Source organism: Leuresthes tenuis, unplaced genomic scaffold (genome assembly GCF_036924035.1).
Source record: "Leuresthes tenuis unplaced genomic scaffold, fLeuTen1.0.hap1 SCAF_23, whole genome shotgun sequence".
Lineage (NCBI taxonomy): Eukaryota > Metazoa > Chordata > Actinopteri > Atheriniformes > Atherinopsidae > Leuresthes > Leuresthes tenuis.
This window is the reverse complement of record NW_027325377.1, coordinates 22,382,463-22,402,588: the sequence shown is the minus strand read 5'-3', so window position 1 is coordinate 22,402,588 and position 20,126 is coordinate 22,382,463. Positions and strand designations below refer to the sequence as shown.

General features: G+C 38.5%; 2 protein-coding genes across 2 annotated transcripts in view; one reads left to right on the top strand and one right to left on the bottom strand.

Annotated features, from left to right (window-relative positions):
* The window catches only part of gxylt1b (glucoside xylosyltransferase 1b), a 366,738-nt gene that overhangs the window by 304,922 nt on the left and 41,690 nt on the right, over positions 1-20,126 (bottom strand). The gene's annotated exons all lie outside the window — the stretch shown is intronic.
* pdzrn4 (PDZ domain containing ring finger 4) overlaps positions 1-20,126 on the top strand; it is a 35,469-nt gene that overhangs the window by 9,591 nt on the left and 5,752 nt on the right. Inside the window, exons 2-5 of the mRNA XM_072377848.1 lie at positions 12,289-12,560; positions 13,300-13,402; positions 17,782-17,880; positions 19,267-19,329. Of these exons, the coding sequence (XP_072233949.1) occupies positions 12,289-12,560; positions 13,300-13,402; positions 17,782-17,880; positions 19,267-19,329 (537 nt within the window). The remainder of the gene's footprint in view (positions 1-12,288; positions 12,561-13,299; positions 13,403-17,781; positions 17,881-19,266; positions 19,330-20,126) is intronic.

Below are 20,126 nucleotides of genomic sequence, written 5' to 3'. Positions count from 1 at the left end.
TTACATTGAGCAGGAGGTGTAACCACAAACCTTATGCTGATATCAGAAATGGCCTCAGGATGGAGACTGGCCGAGACTTTTTTTTTTCCACGTCTGTAAAAGTGTTAGATTTAAGAACAAATGTGGCCACCCATTGGCACACATGGTTTAGTGTGCAAAAGGCATTTTTTCGTTGTACAAAATAGCAAGCGCGATGTTAAGAATATGAATTTATATAAAGATTGTCACATTTTAGGAAACCCAGAAGAAGGCCTGTATAGCTAATTTGCATTTGCTGTGAGGGACAGATGAAATGAAAAGCCAACAACCTGAGGAGAAGTTGATCAAGGGACAGGAGTAAAGGGACAGGTGTGCTGCTAATCCTGGAAACCTCTGGAAGAACCAGAGACACCTCTCCGCTTTTACTGAAGGACGTTACGTCAATGATTTCCAAAAAGAGGTTTTGCAGCACTTACACCTGCCTCATACTCATTTTGTACTCGATAAACCAAAATCATACTTATCACAATCATCAGACCGAACGACCACAACAAACAACATGGAAGCTGATTTTTCCCTGAGCAAGACGAGTAGGCTACTAAATCAGTCATCGCCTCCTGAGTGCATACCCTCTGATTCATCTTCATTACAACATGCTTCACAGCCTTGTTACTTGGAAACTCACACAAATTAGGCTTGTGACCCATTTTGAGTATCAATAGTCTGAATTAACGAGTCTGTGTGTGATACAATCAATTGTCCTGCCACTAATGATCACCGGACTAGTTATATTATATTTTGGAGGATTTGATTAGCTTCACACATAATGTAGACTTGCAGTCATCCTGAATATTGAATGTGGTGTAAAGTGTTGACTGAGCCAGACTGAATGAGGGGTAAATTGCACAACAGCGCATCTCTCACTTATCTAACGAGCTGTGCTTTTGGTTGAAGGTATTTTTCATTGCAGGGAGAGCTTATTTCCTGCTTACATCTAGTGAAGTGTGAAGTCGTTTTTCAACTCCACCAAAGGGCAGACTGAGGAAGCTTTATGAATAATGCTAATGTGTTAGGTGCTCCCAGTGAACATAAACATGCATCACTTGAAAATGAAAAAGGCAAAAGTTTAGTGGAAGGAGAGAAATTTTTCACTTCACACTCTAGGCTTCTTCAAAAAAGAAGGATTTAGATTTATGCAAAAAAACAGCACATGAATCTTTGATTTTCCTGCCCCCCACTAAAGTTTTCTCTTTCCGGGCTTTAACATGTTTGCTAATTATGCTCCCTGCATCTGTAGCTGCCTTTTTCTTCCTATTTTTGTATTCAACCAAATCTGTGCTCATGTAAATAACACAAGAATTACACAAGACTGTTTTTAATAATTTTTTATCAATTTTGCCTTAGCTTTTATTTTTTATTTTTTGCATCCAATGTCGTATGTTTTACAGTGTACCTACGTTCCAGTTTAAAAATAAAAAAAGATAATGAACTTGGCTGCTTACTTACAAGCCACAAGCGTCTATGTTAATTTATTTCTTCAGTCACAGTGCATTCAGTCCCAGTCAGCCTTTTGATTTTCTATTAATCTCTTCTCTGATATTTGCATGTGGTGGCACTTTCATGACACCACTGAAGACCCTGCTGGTTGTGTCTATGGTTAACCTCCAGCACTGCTGTTGGTTAGACCGAGAACAATGAGCACAAGGACAGCTGTGACTGAATGGAACCTTGACCGAGGTTGTAGATTTTCTTTTTTTACTCTCAAGGAGCCAATTTTCCAAACTTTCAAGGTATAATTTTTTTTTAATGTTATATCTTAATGCTTTATACCAATCTATAATTTTACATATCCAGTGCAACCACTAGTCTAGTTCTGTGACAATAAAAAATTGTAATCCAATAACCATAGATTTGTCAGTTTTTATTAGAGAAGGGTGTTAGAGTATTAGAGAAGAAATCAGTAAAGATTAAAATAAAAAAGTCATATGTAATGGAATATGAATAAAGAATTGAACCAAATAGTTTTTTAAAGCTAAAACAAGTTTATGCCATGTTCTTTTTTTGATAAAAAAAGCCCATAAATCTTCAAGTGCATTGAAGAAAATGATGGAGGCAAATCTGACTGAAACAAGAAAACTATTCTCAGATTTGACAGTCTTACTCTGACTGTATTTAGTAGCTTTTTCCTCCCTTGTGGGAGCACAGATGAAAACAGTCTGGATTTTTGCTGCTGAGTAAATAAGGGTGGCAGTCCTAGATGGCCTTTTTTAGTCTAGATAGCACGGTGTAGACTACAGTCCTGCAGTAGGCATGTATAAGTGGCTTTGATTTAATTCAGGCAGCCATGGGTGGCCAGTTATGTTCTGTGAGTAATGGAGTGGCAGGTGTCCTTTTTGGTTATGCATTGTAGCATCTGTAGAGGTGTCATCAGGTGACTGTTTTTAGAAAAAAGTTTAAATAACACAAAACATGTTCAAATTCATATTAATATATCTCTCTCTACTCCAGTAGAATAAATGTCCACAATGCCCTTCTAACGGGATCCAGTTTGGTTCACTTCAGTCACAGTATTAAAGAGATCCATGGTATCTCTGATGGCATTTTTACAGCTTCTGATGAGGGGTCTGCCGAAGCTTAACTTGCCAAATACCAGGTAGACAAAAGTGGCTGTAAACCTGACATTGCTGATCTTCTGTGGTGTCTCCAATAATTTGCGTTTAAGGCTGCAAACTTGCAGCCGAGTCCATGGATGCTTTACGCAAAAACAGGTGCTTCCATAGAGATTTTATCATTGTTAGTTACTTACCCATCCATGGTGTAGAATCCAAAATATTTCTATGCACTGCTTTAGATTCTTTGTTATCATGATGGTCCACTCGGTGAGGCTTTGGTTATTTGGGTGATCAATTCTAGAAGCAACATTTACTATCATTTAAGTCACCGTGTGCAAACAGAAGCTGCAAAGATTTTTTTGTGTTTTAATAAATAATCAAATTTCTTCCAACTAATTAGGTCTCTATGTTGGCATGATGGATAGAAAAAGTAAAATAGAGGTCGTCAGCTGCTTTATTCTCGAGAATAACTGGCATGCCTAGATAAGCAGTGTAAGTTGCTCAGCTTTCTCATTCAGAGGGGTAAAAAAAAAACCTAACCTCTTTGTGAACTCAGCCGTCTGGATGAATTATGTGGGTCTAATCGGTGACCCCCACGAGCCTAATTCAAACTCATTGCCAGTATGCGTCATGGGGCTGAAGGACGGGCCACTCCATTGTTAAGCTCAGCTCACTGGCTGTTGTTTTAATGGCAGATGAGAGATTAATGGTGATATAATGACTGCGGGGAACACAGTGCAACAATAGAGTCTTGCTGCAGCACAGGCCAATTACATTACTCAGTCAAGGCAACTATCTGCATGAGTGCACCTATACACAATTATACATGCATAAAATGTACATAAAAAAACATTCAGATAATCCCCAGACGCACAAACACATTCACATGTACAAAAGTGAAAATGAAAATGAGAAATGCATTTATTGATTTCTCAATGAAGAAGTTTTGCAGTCATCCAGCATTAATGGTTCCTGTGTCATCAAGGGGGACACAAACTGAGCTAATTCACAACCAGCCAGCCCCCTGTTGTGACAAAAGGAGGCTAATTTATGCATTGGTGACATGGTGTGTGAGGAATAAGAGCGTGGCAGCAGGGCGGATGCCCACTCTTGGATCGTGGTAAATGTGATTTGGTTGCTAGGATGTTGAGGGTAATGAATGTCTTGTTGATGCAGTTTGTCATAACCCAGGTCATCCATGGCTGCTTAAAGACACAGAGCCTATTAGTTAAACACAGACACATGATGCACAAGCCCACCAGGCAGAAAGCATCAGTCATTTCATGAGATAAAATGAAGAAAACTGCCAGGCCATGATTGATATTGATCAAGATTGTGGATTATATTAGACTGTGTCAAGCAGAGCTCTTAACTTTTGCCAACAGGTTATTAAGTACAAGTTGAAGAGAAGAATGTTGCAATTGTAGTTTACATAGTTTAGATTATTACATAGTAGGAAGTTATAGTTTTTCCTTGAAATTATTGGCAGATACTCTGTCATAGATGTCTTGTGACCTCCAGAGAGGGACAACAGGACAAATTATGTTTCATTCTAGGGCTGAAATTGTTGAGAAACATCAGTATTCATGAAGCCTAATTGAAAGGAAGGCCGCCTTGCATAGAGAACAGGAAATAAGATAGCTTCTAATGCATTCACTGACAGAAGATAACCTTTGATTTCCCCCCTCTTACATCAGAAATGGCTGCTTAGAATGACAATCACAAGTCAACAGTCTCTGATGTCTGTGTGCAGGTTTCTGTCTGTGTTAAGCCAGGGCAGAAGAAATATACGCATACACAAATATGTCTTTGTTTGGAGGACCTTAGCAAATGGAACACAATTTACTAGCTCAAACTGGTTGATTTACAGGGAAAGAGGCAGATAAAAAATGGGGGAAATACCTGAATAATGCAACAGAGAAACTGAAAATGTGGAATACAGTGGAGAATGTGAGGAATAGATGTACATAATCACACTAAAGGCCACCAGTTACAATGAAAAATATGCTACCTAAAATGGCAAACAATAAGCAGTCATTTAGTGTGGAATTCGGTCTGCTGGATGACAGACGTGTCTTCAGCTCGACCACCAAGGCTCTCCAGCCTCCATATAAGGTAATTTTCACATGTCAACACAGTTTCACACAATACAGATCGACTGTATTCCTGTATAGAGATCATTTCTAACCCTTGAACATGTGTTTTATGTAGTTTTCTGGCAAATGATTTAAAGCACTACATGTAATGTGCCACCCATCTCCCACTACTGCCTTCTTTTGTGGATGTTGTGGCTTGGAAACGATGTCTGCTCTGATATAGAAATGCTCATAAATCAAATTTCCCTCCTGTCATTTGTAAGAGTGACACTTTATGATAGTCATAGTTTTGTTTTTTTGAGCTGACTGTACAAACTTCATTGTGACTGTTTGTTTTTGTCTTCTGTAGCGGACTCCTAAGTCTCACTTTGTGTTTCTTCCGAGTACCTTAAGTTTTGAATAGGCAGATCTAAATGTTAGCATTCACTTGCTAACATGCCAATGTCTAGAAGGTATTTACGATGTTCATCATCAAGTTACCCTAACTGGTCGCACAAACAAGCATTCCTTGCTACCTCACAGGATCTGAGAGGAAATTAGGTACAGTAAGTTTCCAGCAATTCAATTCTTTGTTAAAAATGTTTGCACGTTATGAAGATTAGGGATCGAAAAGGATTTTGGAGAAATATCAGAAATAATCTTTTCTTTTAGTTTTGCACAACCAATAGCTCACGATCAGTCATAAAGTCAGTCATTTTGAAGGACACTTCAGCAGTAACTATTTGAAGGACAGTACTCCAGTCTGCTTTTTGTGTGTATCATTGAACAAGGACATTTGGGAACTGACTTCTAATGTTGCTGAGACCCCTTTAGGCATGCTGTTCTTTAGCTTAAAGTCCATGCGGTTTTATATTTATGCTCCCTCCAGCTGCAACATCTAACAGCTAAAACAAGCCAGCTCTGTGGAGAGCGACTTTTAGAGGAAACACACTCTAATCTCCTGCACACAGATACCATGTGATGTAGAGAGGATTGACCTAAGCGGGCTACTTAACGTCCGTCCCGTCAGTAGCTGTTAAATCCATGTTTCATGTTGTCATGCTGACATCCTCCAGCAGAATTAGTTGGTTGTTTTTGCCTGTTGTGCAGGAGCCAATGTCTGGGAAATAAATTTAAAAAAATTCAAGGACACTCATAACAACTTGTACACACATTCACAGACATGGACATAAATACAATCACAGGCGAAGATGAGCACAGGTGGAAAGAGCTGAACTAAATTTCAACCAGTAAGGGTCTTAATAAGAGCTGAAATCTCCTTGAACCCGTTGCCACAACTAACCACACACACAAACACGCAGGCATATGCACATACCCCGAGCTTTCAACAAAAATCCTCCCCCCTTCTGCACTCTCTCTGTGTCTGATTTGCATTTTGGTTAACAGTCTAATTGCCTCTCATTAAATACCTTGTCACTTTGATTAATTGGTGTGATACAGAAATGTAAAAACAGCAGAGCATTACGGTGCATAAGAAGCAGTTGCTGATTGGAAAAGATGGTGAAGCCTGGCTAAAGTGCAAAACAGAAATGTTGTTCATTTATATCAAAACAAACAGAGATTATTCATGATCCTGAATGAACGAAAGTCTGAGCTTGCCGTAAGAGGACGATTTGTAGTTAGCTTAGGTCAAGACATCACAGTTATAGCAAAAGTTCCACAATTCTCCTCTCGTTAAAGCAGTGTTTCTCAATTCTGGTTCTCATGAACCACTGCCCTGCATGTTTTCGATGTTTCCCTCCTCCATCACACCTGATTCAAATGATCAGCTCGTCATCAAGCTCCGCAGTGGCCTGATAAGGAGCCATTCAGCAATGGGAGAGATGTCAGTCCCCTTGTTCTAAAAGGAAACCCTGCTAAATTCATAACTAAATTCAAGAGTTTTACTCTAATCTGGAAGAGCTAATTGTGTCCAGTAGTTAATATTACAAGGTAACAACTGAAGAAGCTAATGTTGCACCCTTTGAGAAAATCAATATATAAGAAGGCTGTGCATGCCACCTAAGCTTAATGAATAAACTTCAGATTCTAATTAATCTTTTTTGGCATAATCAAACCTTGTCTCTGTGTTCAAAGTCAAGTATTTTTATCTGGCATAAGGCGTTGACCAAGATAGTCCTCTTGCACTTTCAAATGTACAAAAACATCTCTTCCTTTGTTGCACCAGGTTTTATTGGGTGGAAGATTTTTTTATTTAAATGAGACATTTCTGACAGTGAACCCTCTTAAATCATCCCAATGCAGGAGGAGAAGAAAAAGAAATTAGATTTTTTAGATTACTTTTTTAGAGGCTTGCCACCTGTGCTTCCTCACTCACAAGTATTGCGGTTTTCTAATGAATGTAGAAACAGTCTCGTTTGTGTTGAGCTGAAGTTCGCAAAAATCATAATCAGGAGAATTGGGGAGAAAATAACGTTGGTGGTGTTGAGTGCTGTATGTCCTCCAGCAGTTACCCAACTGCTGCAAAAAACAAGGTATAGCTTTAATTATATATGCTCCAGAATCGCATCATTGTATCAGTAGATGAAAATATCTTTATCTATTCACTTGTGGTGCTATTTTCTTTTAAATGTCACATGAAATAAATACCTTTCAAATACAGTGCACAGTCAAAAATATTATTTTAATTATGGCTGTGTTCAAACAGTGGTGGTGAGGAAGGACCCGGATGCAGATATTTACAAAAGAAAACTGAATTTATTCCACAGACAAAATTAACAAAAAGCACGGCTGAGCATGAATACAAAAATCTAAACTAAAACCTGACAGTAACATAGACACAAGGACAACCTGAACCAGCACATGAATGACAGTGAGGATCTGGCACTGAACATGAAACAACCTGGAGACTAAATACTGAAGGGAGGTGATTGGTGAGTGAAGGCAGCTGAGTGAAGCACAGGTGAAGTGATTGAGGCTGATGGCTGGGCAGGAGAGAGACTGAGGAAAACAGTGGAGACATGGCTAAACTAAAGACTAGACAGGAACCTAAAACATGAAAAAACTAATGGACATTACAGTGTTCGTAGTGTGTTGTCCTAAAAAGGGCATATGGGTAGCCAGCTGCAGATGCATTTCAACAAGATCTACGAAACCTTATGTATCACATGATTACATGTGATTTCAGTTCACAATTCAATTTGATTTGCACTTATTGAGTATCACTGTTAAAGAAGCACCAGGCTGTGAGGTAGTTACTGTTAAAGTTAACAACAAATGTATTTACATAACCTGCTAGCTTTAAGAGTTGAAACAAGTTGAACATCCAGCTGCTGACCAATGCAGTGCCACATTGCCAAACTCCCATCAAATTATGAGGTAACAGAAAGAAAATAAATAAACAATATAAAACAACATAGAACAAACAAACAACAACTAAAACAAACAAATGAAACTCTCTAATCTTTAATAAATCCTTAGAAATATATTATTTGTGATGTACTTTTTGTACAACTGTGTACAAACGTGAAGGTATTTCTTTTGGAAAAGAAAATTACTTTTCAATTCCATCATTTGTATTCACGATTCAGAGAATCAATACTTTTTTCCTCTTATTTGATCTGAAAGAAAAAACATTTCAAGTCATATGCGCAAAATACATAAAGCTCTTACACACATAAACGTGGACATTTTTTTGATTTTCACTTGTGTGTGTCAAGCAGGTTTTTCACATTTATGCGTCTATTTTTAGAAAAAGTGTTGCATTCTGCATGAGACAATTCACAACTATGTGCACTCAATAAATTATTGTTTAACTTTAAAGGTTTTTCCATGTTTTTTGTCATTCTAAAATTTTTTTTGTCTTAATTCAACTACATAATATCTGAAGTACTTGATTTACTTCCAACCAACAAGAATGCATTATGCAGTATGCAATTGCATAGGTGCAGTGAACGAAAAGGTATGTTTTTCTATGTGTACTCAAGTGGATATTTGTTAGTATTCATCTGCAAAAAAATTAATGTACCTAGTCTTAGATGAACTGTTAACCCTTTGAGTAGATGGGGGATCTCTGCACCGAATGGTATCATGATCCATTGTAAACCTACTCGTCAAACGTGATTTATATATACAACCACATTGTATAGATGCTTAAAGTCTGTCTGGAGATGATGTAATGCTCAAACTGTGTGTGAACATGTGTGTTTGATTCCATTTGCTCACAATGGTATCGTATCTGTCAGATTTAGCCTAGAGGTTGAGTGGTTTCGCTCTTATCTCTGTCCAACAGACACACACATACACACACACACAAACACTTATTCTTATCGCAGGGTTTTTGTTATCACTCATGTTCGCATTCAGAAGTGGAAACAACATTTAGCCATCTAAAAGGCTAACTTATAAAACCCTGACACATCGGCTTTCAATGTGTCTCAAGCCTGTCTCGACAAATCAATGATGTGTGTAATCGATACTTCATATTTACACATTTCTTTTCTCAATATTCAGAGAACTTTTCTAATGTGGATACAATCTGGACAATGCTGGAGATACTCCAAGATATGTAAACGTATCTTCATTATGTCACATTATGTACAGTACTTTGATGCTTATGCAGTCTTAATGCCTCTGTTTGATATAAATATCTAAAATTGGAAGTGGCTTTAGTTATACCAAAGAATAAGAGTGACACTTGTGAAACTAAATGCTGAAGGGTAAAGCAAAAATTAACAGTGTTAAGACTAGCAAAAGAGTTCCCTCTCAGTCTAAAGAAATTCATGTGATTGATCCTCTACAACTCACTTAAAAATCCTACATGTAGATGTATTTAATCATACACTATTTCTTTTTCTCTATAGATACTAAAAGTTTCAATGTTTTTTATTTTTTATTGCATCTTGGCAAGCTTCTTAGCTGATTCCATCCCATTAAGATACTGTTTTTCTCATGTAAATGACAAAGATTCTCCGGTTTTGGTGTTTAATTGGTTTATCCAGCACTTTGTCCTTCATGTTTCAGCATAGATTTTGATAAACAGTCAGAAAATCGTGGACAAGAAAATTTGCAAGCTCATGTTTTTCCAACTGCTAAATTAATCTCATTATACTCTCTTGGACACTTGCTTTTGTATTTCTGCCAACACTACTCAAATGTTCTATTAGATCTGCAGCAATATCTTTATATATTCATAATATTACTGCATAAACAGGAAAGCAGTCATGAAACATGGTCCAACATCGACCAAATAACATTTTCATTTCATTTCATTTCTCTGGTTTTCAACGAACAAAGTAAAAATGCATTCATGAGCCACAGTATGTTCCTGCTGAAATGTAACACACCTCTTTGAACCTCAACCTTTAGGAGGGAGTATTTGAAAAGACAAGAGGATTTGGTTTAGGGCTTCTGGGAACCATTTGTATTGGCAATGATAACCTTTAACTTGAGAGGTGTATGAAAGCGGTGCAATATAGTTGGTTCATTTCAGATGTCCCTATGGGCTGCCATGAACTCATACTATTTTTAGTCCTCCTGCGAAACTTTCATGTGTCATATCAGATGATATAATGAAATGATATTGTGTCTTTGTCTTATTGGTCATAAGAGCACAGTTGAAGCATGAGAAAGGGATCATGTAATCAAAATGGAATTACTGTTTGATATCAATGGAATCCAGACACCTATACATCTCAGTACATCTACTGGTCGTGCATATGGCTTTCATGCCTGATATCCAAACCAACCGTACACACATTCACATGGAAAGGAGGCTGCTCTGACTGAACTGAACTACAACTCCTGTGTAGGACGCAGCCCTTGGGTAAAGTCCACGAGTGAATTATTTGATAAACACCACAGAAAAATTTAAAGTGCATTTGAAATGTTTGTTTGAGTTACTGCATATTTAATGCAAATTATGTGTGATAAAAAATAGAATGGTTACAAATCTAAAGGAAATGCAATTTTAAACTGGACATGAGAAAAAAGGAATACATGAATGAGCTTCTTGACTATGAACCATTTGGCAGAATCCACATCTCAGTTAAGCCAAAGCTTTAAAGTCTTTCTCAAACTTAATATCCTCATTTGTGGTTTAATTATCCCTAATGCTTTTGTGTATTTGATGTACATAAACACCTGCACACACACGTACATAAAACCTAAACGTTCTGAGCCATTATCCTCTGTCTTTGTGACATCTGCTGGCCATTAATCAGCTCCCAGTTAGCTCACCAACAGGCAGATTGGATAGAGGAACAACAGCAGGTAAACACTCATTCACGTGTACTTACAAGGACTTCTTGCCTTCCAGAATAGTCTCTCTGATTGGAAGAGAAAATGTCTGCCTGGTGAGAACTATACTTCCATCTATACTATACTTATCTGTGGTTCTTTTACAATGTGATAGTTGAGTCGGTCTGAGCAATTTCAGCACAAACATGAAAACGGTCACAGGCTTGTTGCAACTATCTCTTAGTTGATGTCATAACTGCGGATGCCACTATGGTGTGTGTACTGATGGGCAAGCTTTTGCAACACTTTGTCACCTGTCAGCCTTAACATAGTAACAAATTTATCATGTATGAGTACTGGGTATCATTCTGATTGACAGAATGTTAGCCAGTAGATTGATACCAATGACTATGATGCTTTCTGTAGACATAATTGGCTGCTACTGAGCACATTCCTGAGCACTTTGTTATGTCTTCAGGTTTCAGAGTTGTATAACCAATAATAATGACAACAACTGACATGAATGTCCACATTTTATGCGAATGCTTAAAGGCTTAGGCTTGGTATCAGTCGGATACTTACAGACATACACAATCAATGCTAATAATCAGTTTTGAGGATGTGTCAAACTAAAAATGGGCATACCTAAAATCTTAAGCACGGAATTATATACATGGGTGAAAAAAGCCATGAAAAATTGCCCTAGATAGATGAATATGGACATTGAAAGCAGTCATTACGATGTTTGACACAAACATGCCTCCTTTCCATTGTTTCCCGTATGGCACACACTTCTTATCTTGGCAGTCATGGACGTGATGTCCCTCTCATGCTGCTTCTTCCCATTTTGCTTCTCATTTATCTAAATTAGTATTATCATTCTATGTCTAATGGGCTTAAAATGGTAGGAAGTCAGTGTAAATGATGCAGCTCAGTTAGATTCATTTGGAAAAGAATTAGAAGACCATTTAAGCAAAATTTGGGATTTTTTTCCCTCATTTAGTAAATGTAGCAACCTAGTACATTATACAGTCTCTGTAAATGTGTGTGTAGTCAAAACATAGCACATTTTCTTAGATAAGTGGTCAGTTTAAATATGTGAACCTGCTGAGAAACATTTTAACAGTGTTGGTGGAAAAAAAAACCTGCCAAAGAGCCCTTAAAGCATTTGTCTTGTAAATTATTTATGCAGAACTGGAGAGACTTGAAAGGTACTATAAGGTTTGCTGGTCTGAATGTGGAATAAGATGCTCCATGATTCATGAAAAAAAATAAATAAGAGGAATATAATAAGTTTGCAAGGTCTCCTTTAGCTTTTTGCTCAGTTGTCTCTTTTCCTTCTCACAAACAGTACAATAAACACTGAAGATTTCTGTCAATTGATACAGAGCAAGAATCACCTCATTTTGCTCTCTGTTACCCAGGTTAATGGGCGTGACTTCTCCAAGGCTGAACATGAAGAGACAGTGGTGGAGGCCATCAGGCGAGACCCCATTGTTGTCCAGGTTCTCAGACGAACACCTACCAGAGCCATCAACGCTGCTGTGCATAGCCACAGTGGCTCACCGCAGGATGTGTGTGTGGTTGATGTTTGCACACAAACGGACATCACCTTTGAACACATCATGGCACTTGCCAAGCTTCGGCCCGTTACCCCACCAGTGCCCGACATCTGTCCCTTCCTGCTCTCTGACAGGTAAGGGCAATGACTTAACTGTGTAACTGTAGGGGACTTTAGCATTCCAACTATTTCCTGATAGGTACAGAAAGTGAGTTACGTGGGTGTGAGAAGACACAGATCAGTTGGAAAAGGTTTGCTCTAAAGGTTGGGAACCAATGCCAGGAAAAAGGTTTTTTTGTATAGAGTGAATCTGAAGCTTCCCCCAAGGTTGAACTGCTGTTCTCTTCCATTTCACAGTAGCCATTGTCAACTTTACCACAATGTGGAAACCTCAAGCAAAGCTAAGCACTGATATTATTATGCACAGTCAAACTGGCATGCTATAATTGGTTCAGTGTGCTACATCCATTTTCTTTAATGGGGACTTTTGCTGGGCGATTAAAAGCCAATGGGCTGACAGAACAGGAACCCTGATACTGATACACATTCATTCTATTGGTATTTATATGGCTTTCCTCAGTTTGTCTCATAAAACTACAAATCTAGTCTTTATCAGAGATAGTTGAGAATACATAATTTCAGAGGTCATGGCTTTAATGAGAGGAATGTTTGACATTGATGGTTTGACATTTTCTTGCTACATGAAAATCACTGTTCAGCATTGTGACATATAAAAATGGCTAATAATAGTTGGTAAACTCTAGTTCACAAAATGTGTACATGTCTGTGATGATACACAATGGGTAGGAACCAGAAATAATTGAACATGGCATAGAGGACAGACCTTTAACATAACTGCTTCTTTTCTATATAGCTGTCATTCCATCCACACCATGGAACATGAGTTTTATGAATGTCCGGAGTACCTGTCTAACACCCCAGCAGAGGTTGAGAGGACTGAAGACTATGAGTATGAGGTACAGTTTTTTTTATCTATCTAAGTTGCTATGAAACTTCATATAAACTTTACGAGGATTCTTACACCCAGGTTCCAAAAAACCTGTACGCCATGATTGACGACCAGCTGTCCTTCTCTGTCCGTGTTGCATTTTGCTCTCAGTCCTGTTGCCTCGCACTTTACAGCATAATAAAAACAAGGTCTTGTCTTACTCAATATGTCACCTCACGCTTGGCAAAGGACTTGGTTATATCTTCCTTCGGATACTGCAGATGGTCCAAGACACGGTGAAGCGTCTTTTTCATCAACAAATAAGGAAATTTGAAATGACTCATTGAACTTCACTGGCTACCCATGACTGGTTGGCTGAATTTCATAACAGCCAGCTGTCTAAACTCAGTCATAAAGGTTTACGCTCCTTCTTGATTACTGTATTCCGCCCAGGAACATCATTTGGTACTGCCATACCAAGGCACAGGGTACTGTCCTTTTACTGTTCTCATTTGTGGTTCCATGATGGTGGAACATGTGACCAAATGCAATCAGAGCAAAGAGTTCCCTTTCTGTCTTAAGTAATCTCTTGAGGACTCATCTCTTCTGGAAACACATCCTCTCCTAACACCCTAACACATCTAACCTGCACTTACTTGCACTCCTGCAGTAAATGTGTGGGGCTGTATCTGCTCTTCTTGCACTGTGTCCTTGGAATAGATTTAAATATATTTAGCACTAATTGTATTGACCAATGTTTCTTCCTGCAAAAAAAGCTTGAATGTTGTTGCTCAGTTGTAAGTTGCTTTGGATAAAAGCATCTTAAATGTCTTAATTTAAATGGAAACCGTCAACAGAGGATCAATTCTAATGTATTTGGTCTCTCCCTAGCCTGCCCTCCCATGGCTTTGAAATTTCCACTCTCAGAGTAGAAATATCATAGCGTATGCATGTTCACATTCTGCACCATATTTCCATGGTGGCAGATACATCATGCCACTTGATGTCAGCCAGTCTACCTGGAGGTCTTGCCAGGTGACAGTGATAGGTGATATTTGCTACTCTTAGTGATTCTCCCTGGTTTAATAGGCACTTCCTGGTTCAGTGAACTGCATTGTGGATCATTAGGATCCCTCTGCTGCCAGCTGTGGCCTTATACCTTTCAGCATCATATGTATGAAAAAAAGATATGTGGGTTGGGTGTGGAGCGCTGGCAGAAGGCTAGTTTGCGGTAATAGCAGTTGTATCAGAACAAGGTCAGCAGTACAACATGTACACACTTCTACCCCCACCTGCAGCACATGAACACACCAAATCAGCTGTCCTCACTTTCCCCTGTTCACCCATGTGTATCTAACTGAAACAAGAATGGCTTTCCTCTTGGTTGAAACTGAATAGGGCTGCCATTCCCAGGAACATTACTTCTGACAGACAGGTTTAGCTTCACTTCAAACTGATTGTTCACATGGGTACGCCTGCTGTCATAATACTCCTACTACTTCTGCCAAATCTAGCACACCATAATATTGCCCGGTAGCAGCAGACTTAGTACTTTTGCATGCAGTATGGGTTCTTTGATTGCTAGCATAGAAAATAATTCACTTAAAATTGCCATTCTCAGAGTCGAAAATGTGGATATGGAAATGTGTGGTTTCCACTGCATTTAGATATTTACATCTCCATCCCTGGCAAAGTAAAGTTGAATAATGGCAGATTTTTAATGAATACTATGTTTGATCCCCAGGTGGCACAGAGCAGTTAATGAAGTGGCAACAGTGTGCCAGACAGCAGCCAGTTAAACAGCCAGTGTTTGCCAAATGAGTCTTATATTAATGGCTTAATTATGTATTGTCAGCAGGAGACAAACTTCAAATGCTGGATTTTTAAATCTTCCAAAACACAGTTGAGAAGAAATATTTGAATGCAAATACATGTTCAAAAACAAAGGGTTGTATTGAGCTTTGAGTGGTGCAGGGTAAAAATATATGGATCAAACTAAAAAGCCCCTCTACCGCAAAAGGGATAAGGTGATGATTTATTATTGCCTTTTAATAACGCCACAGGTGTATTGGTTGTGTAAGCTCATAATTCAAATATTTGGACAGTAAATATGGAGCTAAAACAAAGCCTCAGTCAGAGGCATTGTTTCATCTGAAAGTATTTTATTCAAAAGTCATACATTTCTTTTATGCCTATATTCAGAGTGCACAAAATTGCTATTGTGCTCTAAAGATGTCTGATACTAGCAGCTGAAAGGAAGTCATCACCTGTAATGAGGACACAATGAGCCAGTGAACGTTACACTTGGCAGTAATTACTTTTGAATGAAACATGGGGCAACAGTTAAGTGCATGCCAGATTGCGGTGTTGGTACCAGATGTTTAACATGCCCCTAAAAAACATAATTTCACCTACTGCCAATATGTCTTTATTTTTCCTACGTTCATATTAAACTGGGAAATCATGTCACAAAGATAAATTCCATCCATTGTTAGCAAGATGAAATGAGTTTTAAGTCACTGCTGCACCAAACGGGAAACTCCACAGCAGTGTAGATTATGATCTAATCATAACTAATCAAGCCACAAATTCCAGTAATCTTCAGACACCTGGTGAACCACCCAGTGTGCGCTGACATTATACCATGTAATCTCATTGCCTGCAGCTGTTATTTCACTTTCAGGGTTTGTACAAATCAGCCAGTGTACTGAACAGGTTAGGAGTGTGGGTAGTAGAGAGCAGCACATGGTGTTACAATATCATAAACTCCTTGCACATCCCAACCTTTGAAGGTCAGGGCTGTTTGCACAGGGGGTTAAACTCCACATAAATTAATTTCTTTCTCTGTCAATCTCTGCTATTGTGGTTTCCCATGACAGAGAAAGAGGGGGCTGGGGGTTCATTCTTGCCCAACCACTATCCTCAGCCCCATTTTACCCCATGCTTCCTTTTATATCAACACGGCGGTGAAATTAATTTGGCAGTGATGGGTTAATAAAGAATACCCCTAGAGTTATCTATATGTGATTATCTTCATACACAGCAGAGATCAAAAGGAATCAGTTGCAAGTAGGACTAAACTTATCGAATTTTCCGGTAGGAGGGGATCACAAACATTAAAGACCTGCCCTGTATCTTTCTGGTGAGTTCAGTTTGAGAGTTACAGGCTTTCCATTGATTGATGTATAAGTCACATGATGATGCTATGCATTTCGTTTTCACCCTTTGTTCTTGGATTAGCATCTGATAACAAGTTATGGAACTGTTCTGTATTCTGTAGTCAATCATTAAAGTTTCAAATTGGTTACATTTCCTTTGATTTTTCACATCAGTCAAATGTATATTGAGTGCATCCAGAGTATATACAGATGTCTTCGCCCCCAAATTCAAGGACTTTATGACAAACAATAAAATATCACAGGATTAACTGATTCCAGATGAGATTGACCAGGTATTTACCTTTTCCTTTTTCTACATTGAAGTCAGAGGATCACAAAATTGTCTTTACAGCCTTAAAGCTAGATTTGGCCTTTTATAGCAAATATCTGTGACAGATAGATTAACAATAGGCATGATACCCTGTGTGCAAGCTTTCTGTATGGAACAAGTTTCATCAGATGATTGAATTTTTTTAAAAGATGCAAATAAAAAAATATGGTATTGGTGTGCAAAGGCCTTACAGCAGGGGTTGTATTGAAGCAGAGCTGTGAACAAGCACCCTAAGTCTTCAAGAGAGTAAAATAATCTGGAGATATACACTTTGTAACCCTAACTGCTTGGTCCAGAAGAAGAAGAGAAGAAGCTCCCGATCCAAAGCCAAAACCTTCAAGTTTTATGACATTTGCTGCTGACCTAAGCTGTTAATAATGGTGGTGGGAACATCATACTCTGCTTGTGGAAGTTCTAAGTTTCTGAGAACTACCTCAGAATTCTTCAGCATAACCTCAAACCAATCAGATAGACAGTTAAAACTGACTGGGTCTTTGGAAAGCAGTACCAAGGGTACATCATACCTAGATAAAGAATGTGTAGAGCAGGTTAACAATAAATGTTTGGAATTAACTTTCCAGTGGTCGGACTTGAAGCCTAGAGAACGTAAGTGGACTGTGCTCAATCATTAGATCTTTGCTAGGACACTAACCAATTTAAATTAACTCTACCAAGAGGAGTGGACAAAATAATCTAATAAAATTCTACCAAAAGCATTGCAGTTGCTCCCAGAAGCATCTGATCAAGGTGCAATTTGCACAAGGGTGTTCCACCAGATATTCCATGCACAATATGTATATTTTTGCCTTTATATGTATGATGTTGACATTTTGCTGAAACAAAAGCTACACATTTAATTTTTGTTTTTTCTTGAGTAGATTTTTCTTTTAAAAAATCTGTTTTGTTTGTGTGTGACAGGAAGTGGAGCTGTGTAGGCAGAACTGCCAGGAAAAGCTTGGTCTGACACTGTGCTACCGAACCGACGATGAGGAGGACACTGGCATCTATGTTAGCCAGGTACATGGAATCTGATATAGCACCTTGTTACCTCGTCTAACCATTTCATTTTGGGTTTTGATGGACTGTGCTTTTTAAAAGCCCTAGAGAAGCACTTACTCGAAGGCTGTTCACGAAGGCCACATGATCAGTGTCATTGTAGCAGGAAGTTATTAAAAGATTGATTAAATCCCACATGCATCCCCATCTTTGTATACTAAAAAGGAGAGAAAGTCTCTGACTGAATTAGGGAGGAAGGATAGAAAAATGTTTTCCAATCAAAAATATCAACTAAGAATGAGACACGCATGACCAAACAGGAAGTCGGGTTTGAAATGCGATTCCCTTCCTGCCATTCTCATTCTTTCTCCTTTAGCATGTTCTAATTGGAGGTTTTAATTAGCTCTGAGCGACTGCCATCTCGTTGCCCACACAATATGTTAAATGACACATTCTCCCATTAAGCGGAACCCATCTGAACACCAAACACACAAAGAAAGAACGGAATATGTTACAAGGGTTTTTTTTGTTTGTTTGTTTCAAATGATTCTTGGCTCACAACAAAAGACTTCCTTTTGCAAAGCTGGTGATGAGGCAGAATAAAAACAAATTATTGAGCTACCCAAGACAAACTCAAATGAATGATGCAATTCCGAGGAATTCAAGCACCGAAAACAAGATTAAAAGAATCTCCAGTTTGACTGCAGGTGCAGTTTCAATCCTATTATGAACACAAAAGCAAGACTGTGAAAAGTAAGAGCTACTATGAGGATTAGCTCACCAGCGCGAGGATGAGCATGGAAGAAAGACATGCAGAATATTTAACTTCTCTAGTTTTTCACCTGTTCCTTTTGAACCAAGCAAAAAAAAACAAAGACCACCAGCACCTGCTGGACTCTGAACAAACAGAGGAAACAGTCTCCCAATGACTGAGCGCATCTATTTTTATTTGTTTGATAAAAGGATAAAAAAAATGGAAATTTTCCTCATTATAATGCATGTATGGATGTGATCTGTTTTGCTTTTTTTCCCCGCATGTCTTTTGGTCTTCAGTGCAAAAAAAAACAAAGTTTCTGAAAGGATAGTTGAGTGTAGCTGTGGCTTACATGCAGATCCGCTGGGATGCGTTATGAAAAAGAGGAGGTGTTGATTCACTCAGCAAAAATAGAACCGTATCTGATCCACAAACACGAGCAAGTTTTTATGTTTCATTTACCTTCTGTCGCCCACTGTTGCTACTGAGGAGGGGGGGGGGGCATCTTTTCTTCATGAAAAAACAGACTTTTGCAGATATGAGAGTGTAGCCACAGTATAATACATCTCTGGTGTTTTTTGTTTTTTTTTCTTAGAATACAGACAAGCACAATGACTAGATGTCAGCACTGCTTTCTGTGCTCTTTTGTGCAGGTGGAGCCAAACAGCATAGCAGCAAGAGACGGCCGCATCAAGGAGGGAGATCGTATTCTGCAGGTGAACATTTTCATCTGAGTAACTGAAGTGTTTTAACTCAAGGTTATATCATGAACTTTCATAGTTTCTGTCATGTTTTTCTTCACTTTGTTTAGGTACTCTACATAGTACTCTACATATAGCCTGTTTCCGTCTGGAAAATTACATGCCTATGGATCCTCCAAGCTGGTTGTAAGACAGTCTTGTAAGAGAATATCCAAGCTACTGTTGACTGCAGCCTGGGCAGGAAAATGTATATTTAATCACCTCGTTTTACCGGGGAAATTAAAGTCCTTGGTTGCAGTTATACCAGGCACTACATCATCTCTAGGACCACTCTCTTTGTTGCAGTCTTGCTCTGTCTCTCATTATGCAGAAGCCCCTATGGGGTCAGGAGCTGTGAATATCATTCCTTTTTACTTAGGTCCCTCTTTGTAACTGGAGTTGTAAAAATTTTCACTTTACATAAATTATATCAAAGGTTTTAGGAAAAATGGAATGTCATTGTTTTGCCTGCAGAATGGAAGAATGAACCAGCGTAAAGAGATAAAACAATATTTTTTGACATGCCTGTTTTCCTTAAATAGAATTGAATCTAATTGTTTCAGTAGCCTTTGTTTTCCAATAAACTGGACAAATCTGCTCACTTCACCTCAGGTTTATGAATAAGCGTTACCAGGTGTGTAAAACCCAGCAGTCCCTCGTTAAGTCTGAACAAGAGGCTGGCTGCTGTTTTTTGTAATCCTGATCACTTTTTGTGCACAGCCACATGCATATGCATTTATGCACATACATAATCTTTGTAGATATGGGTGTGC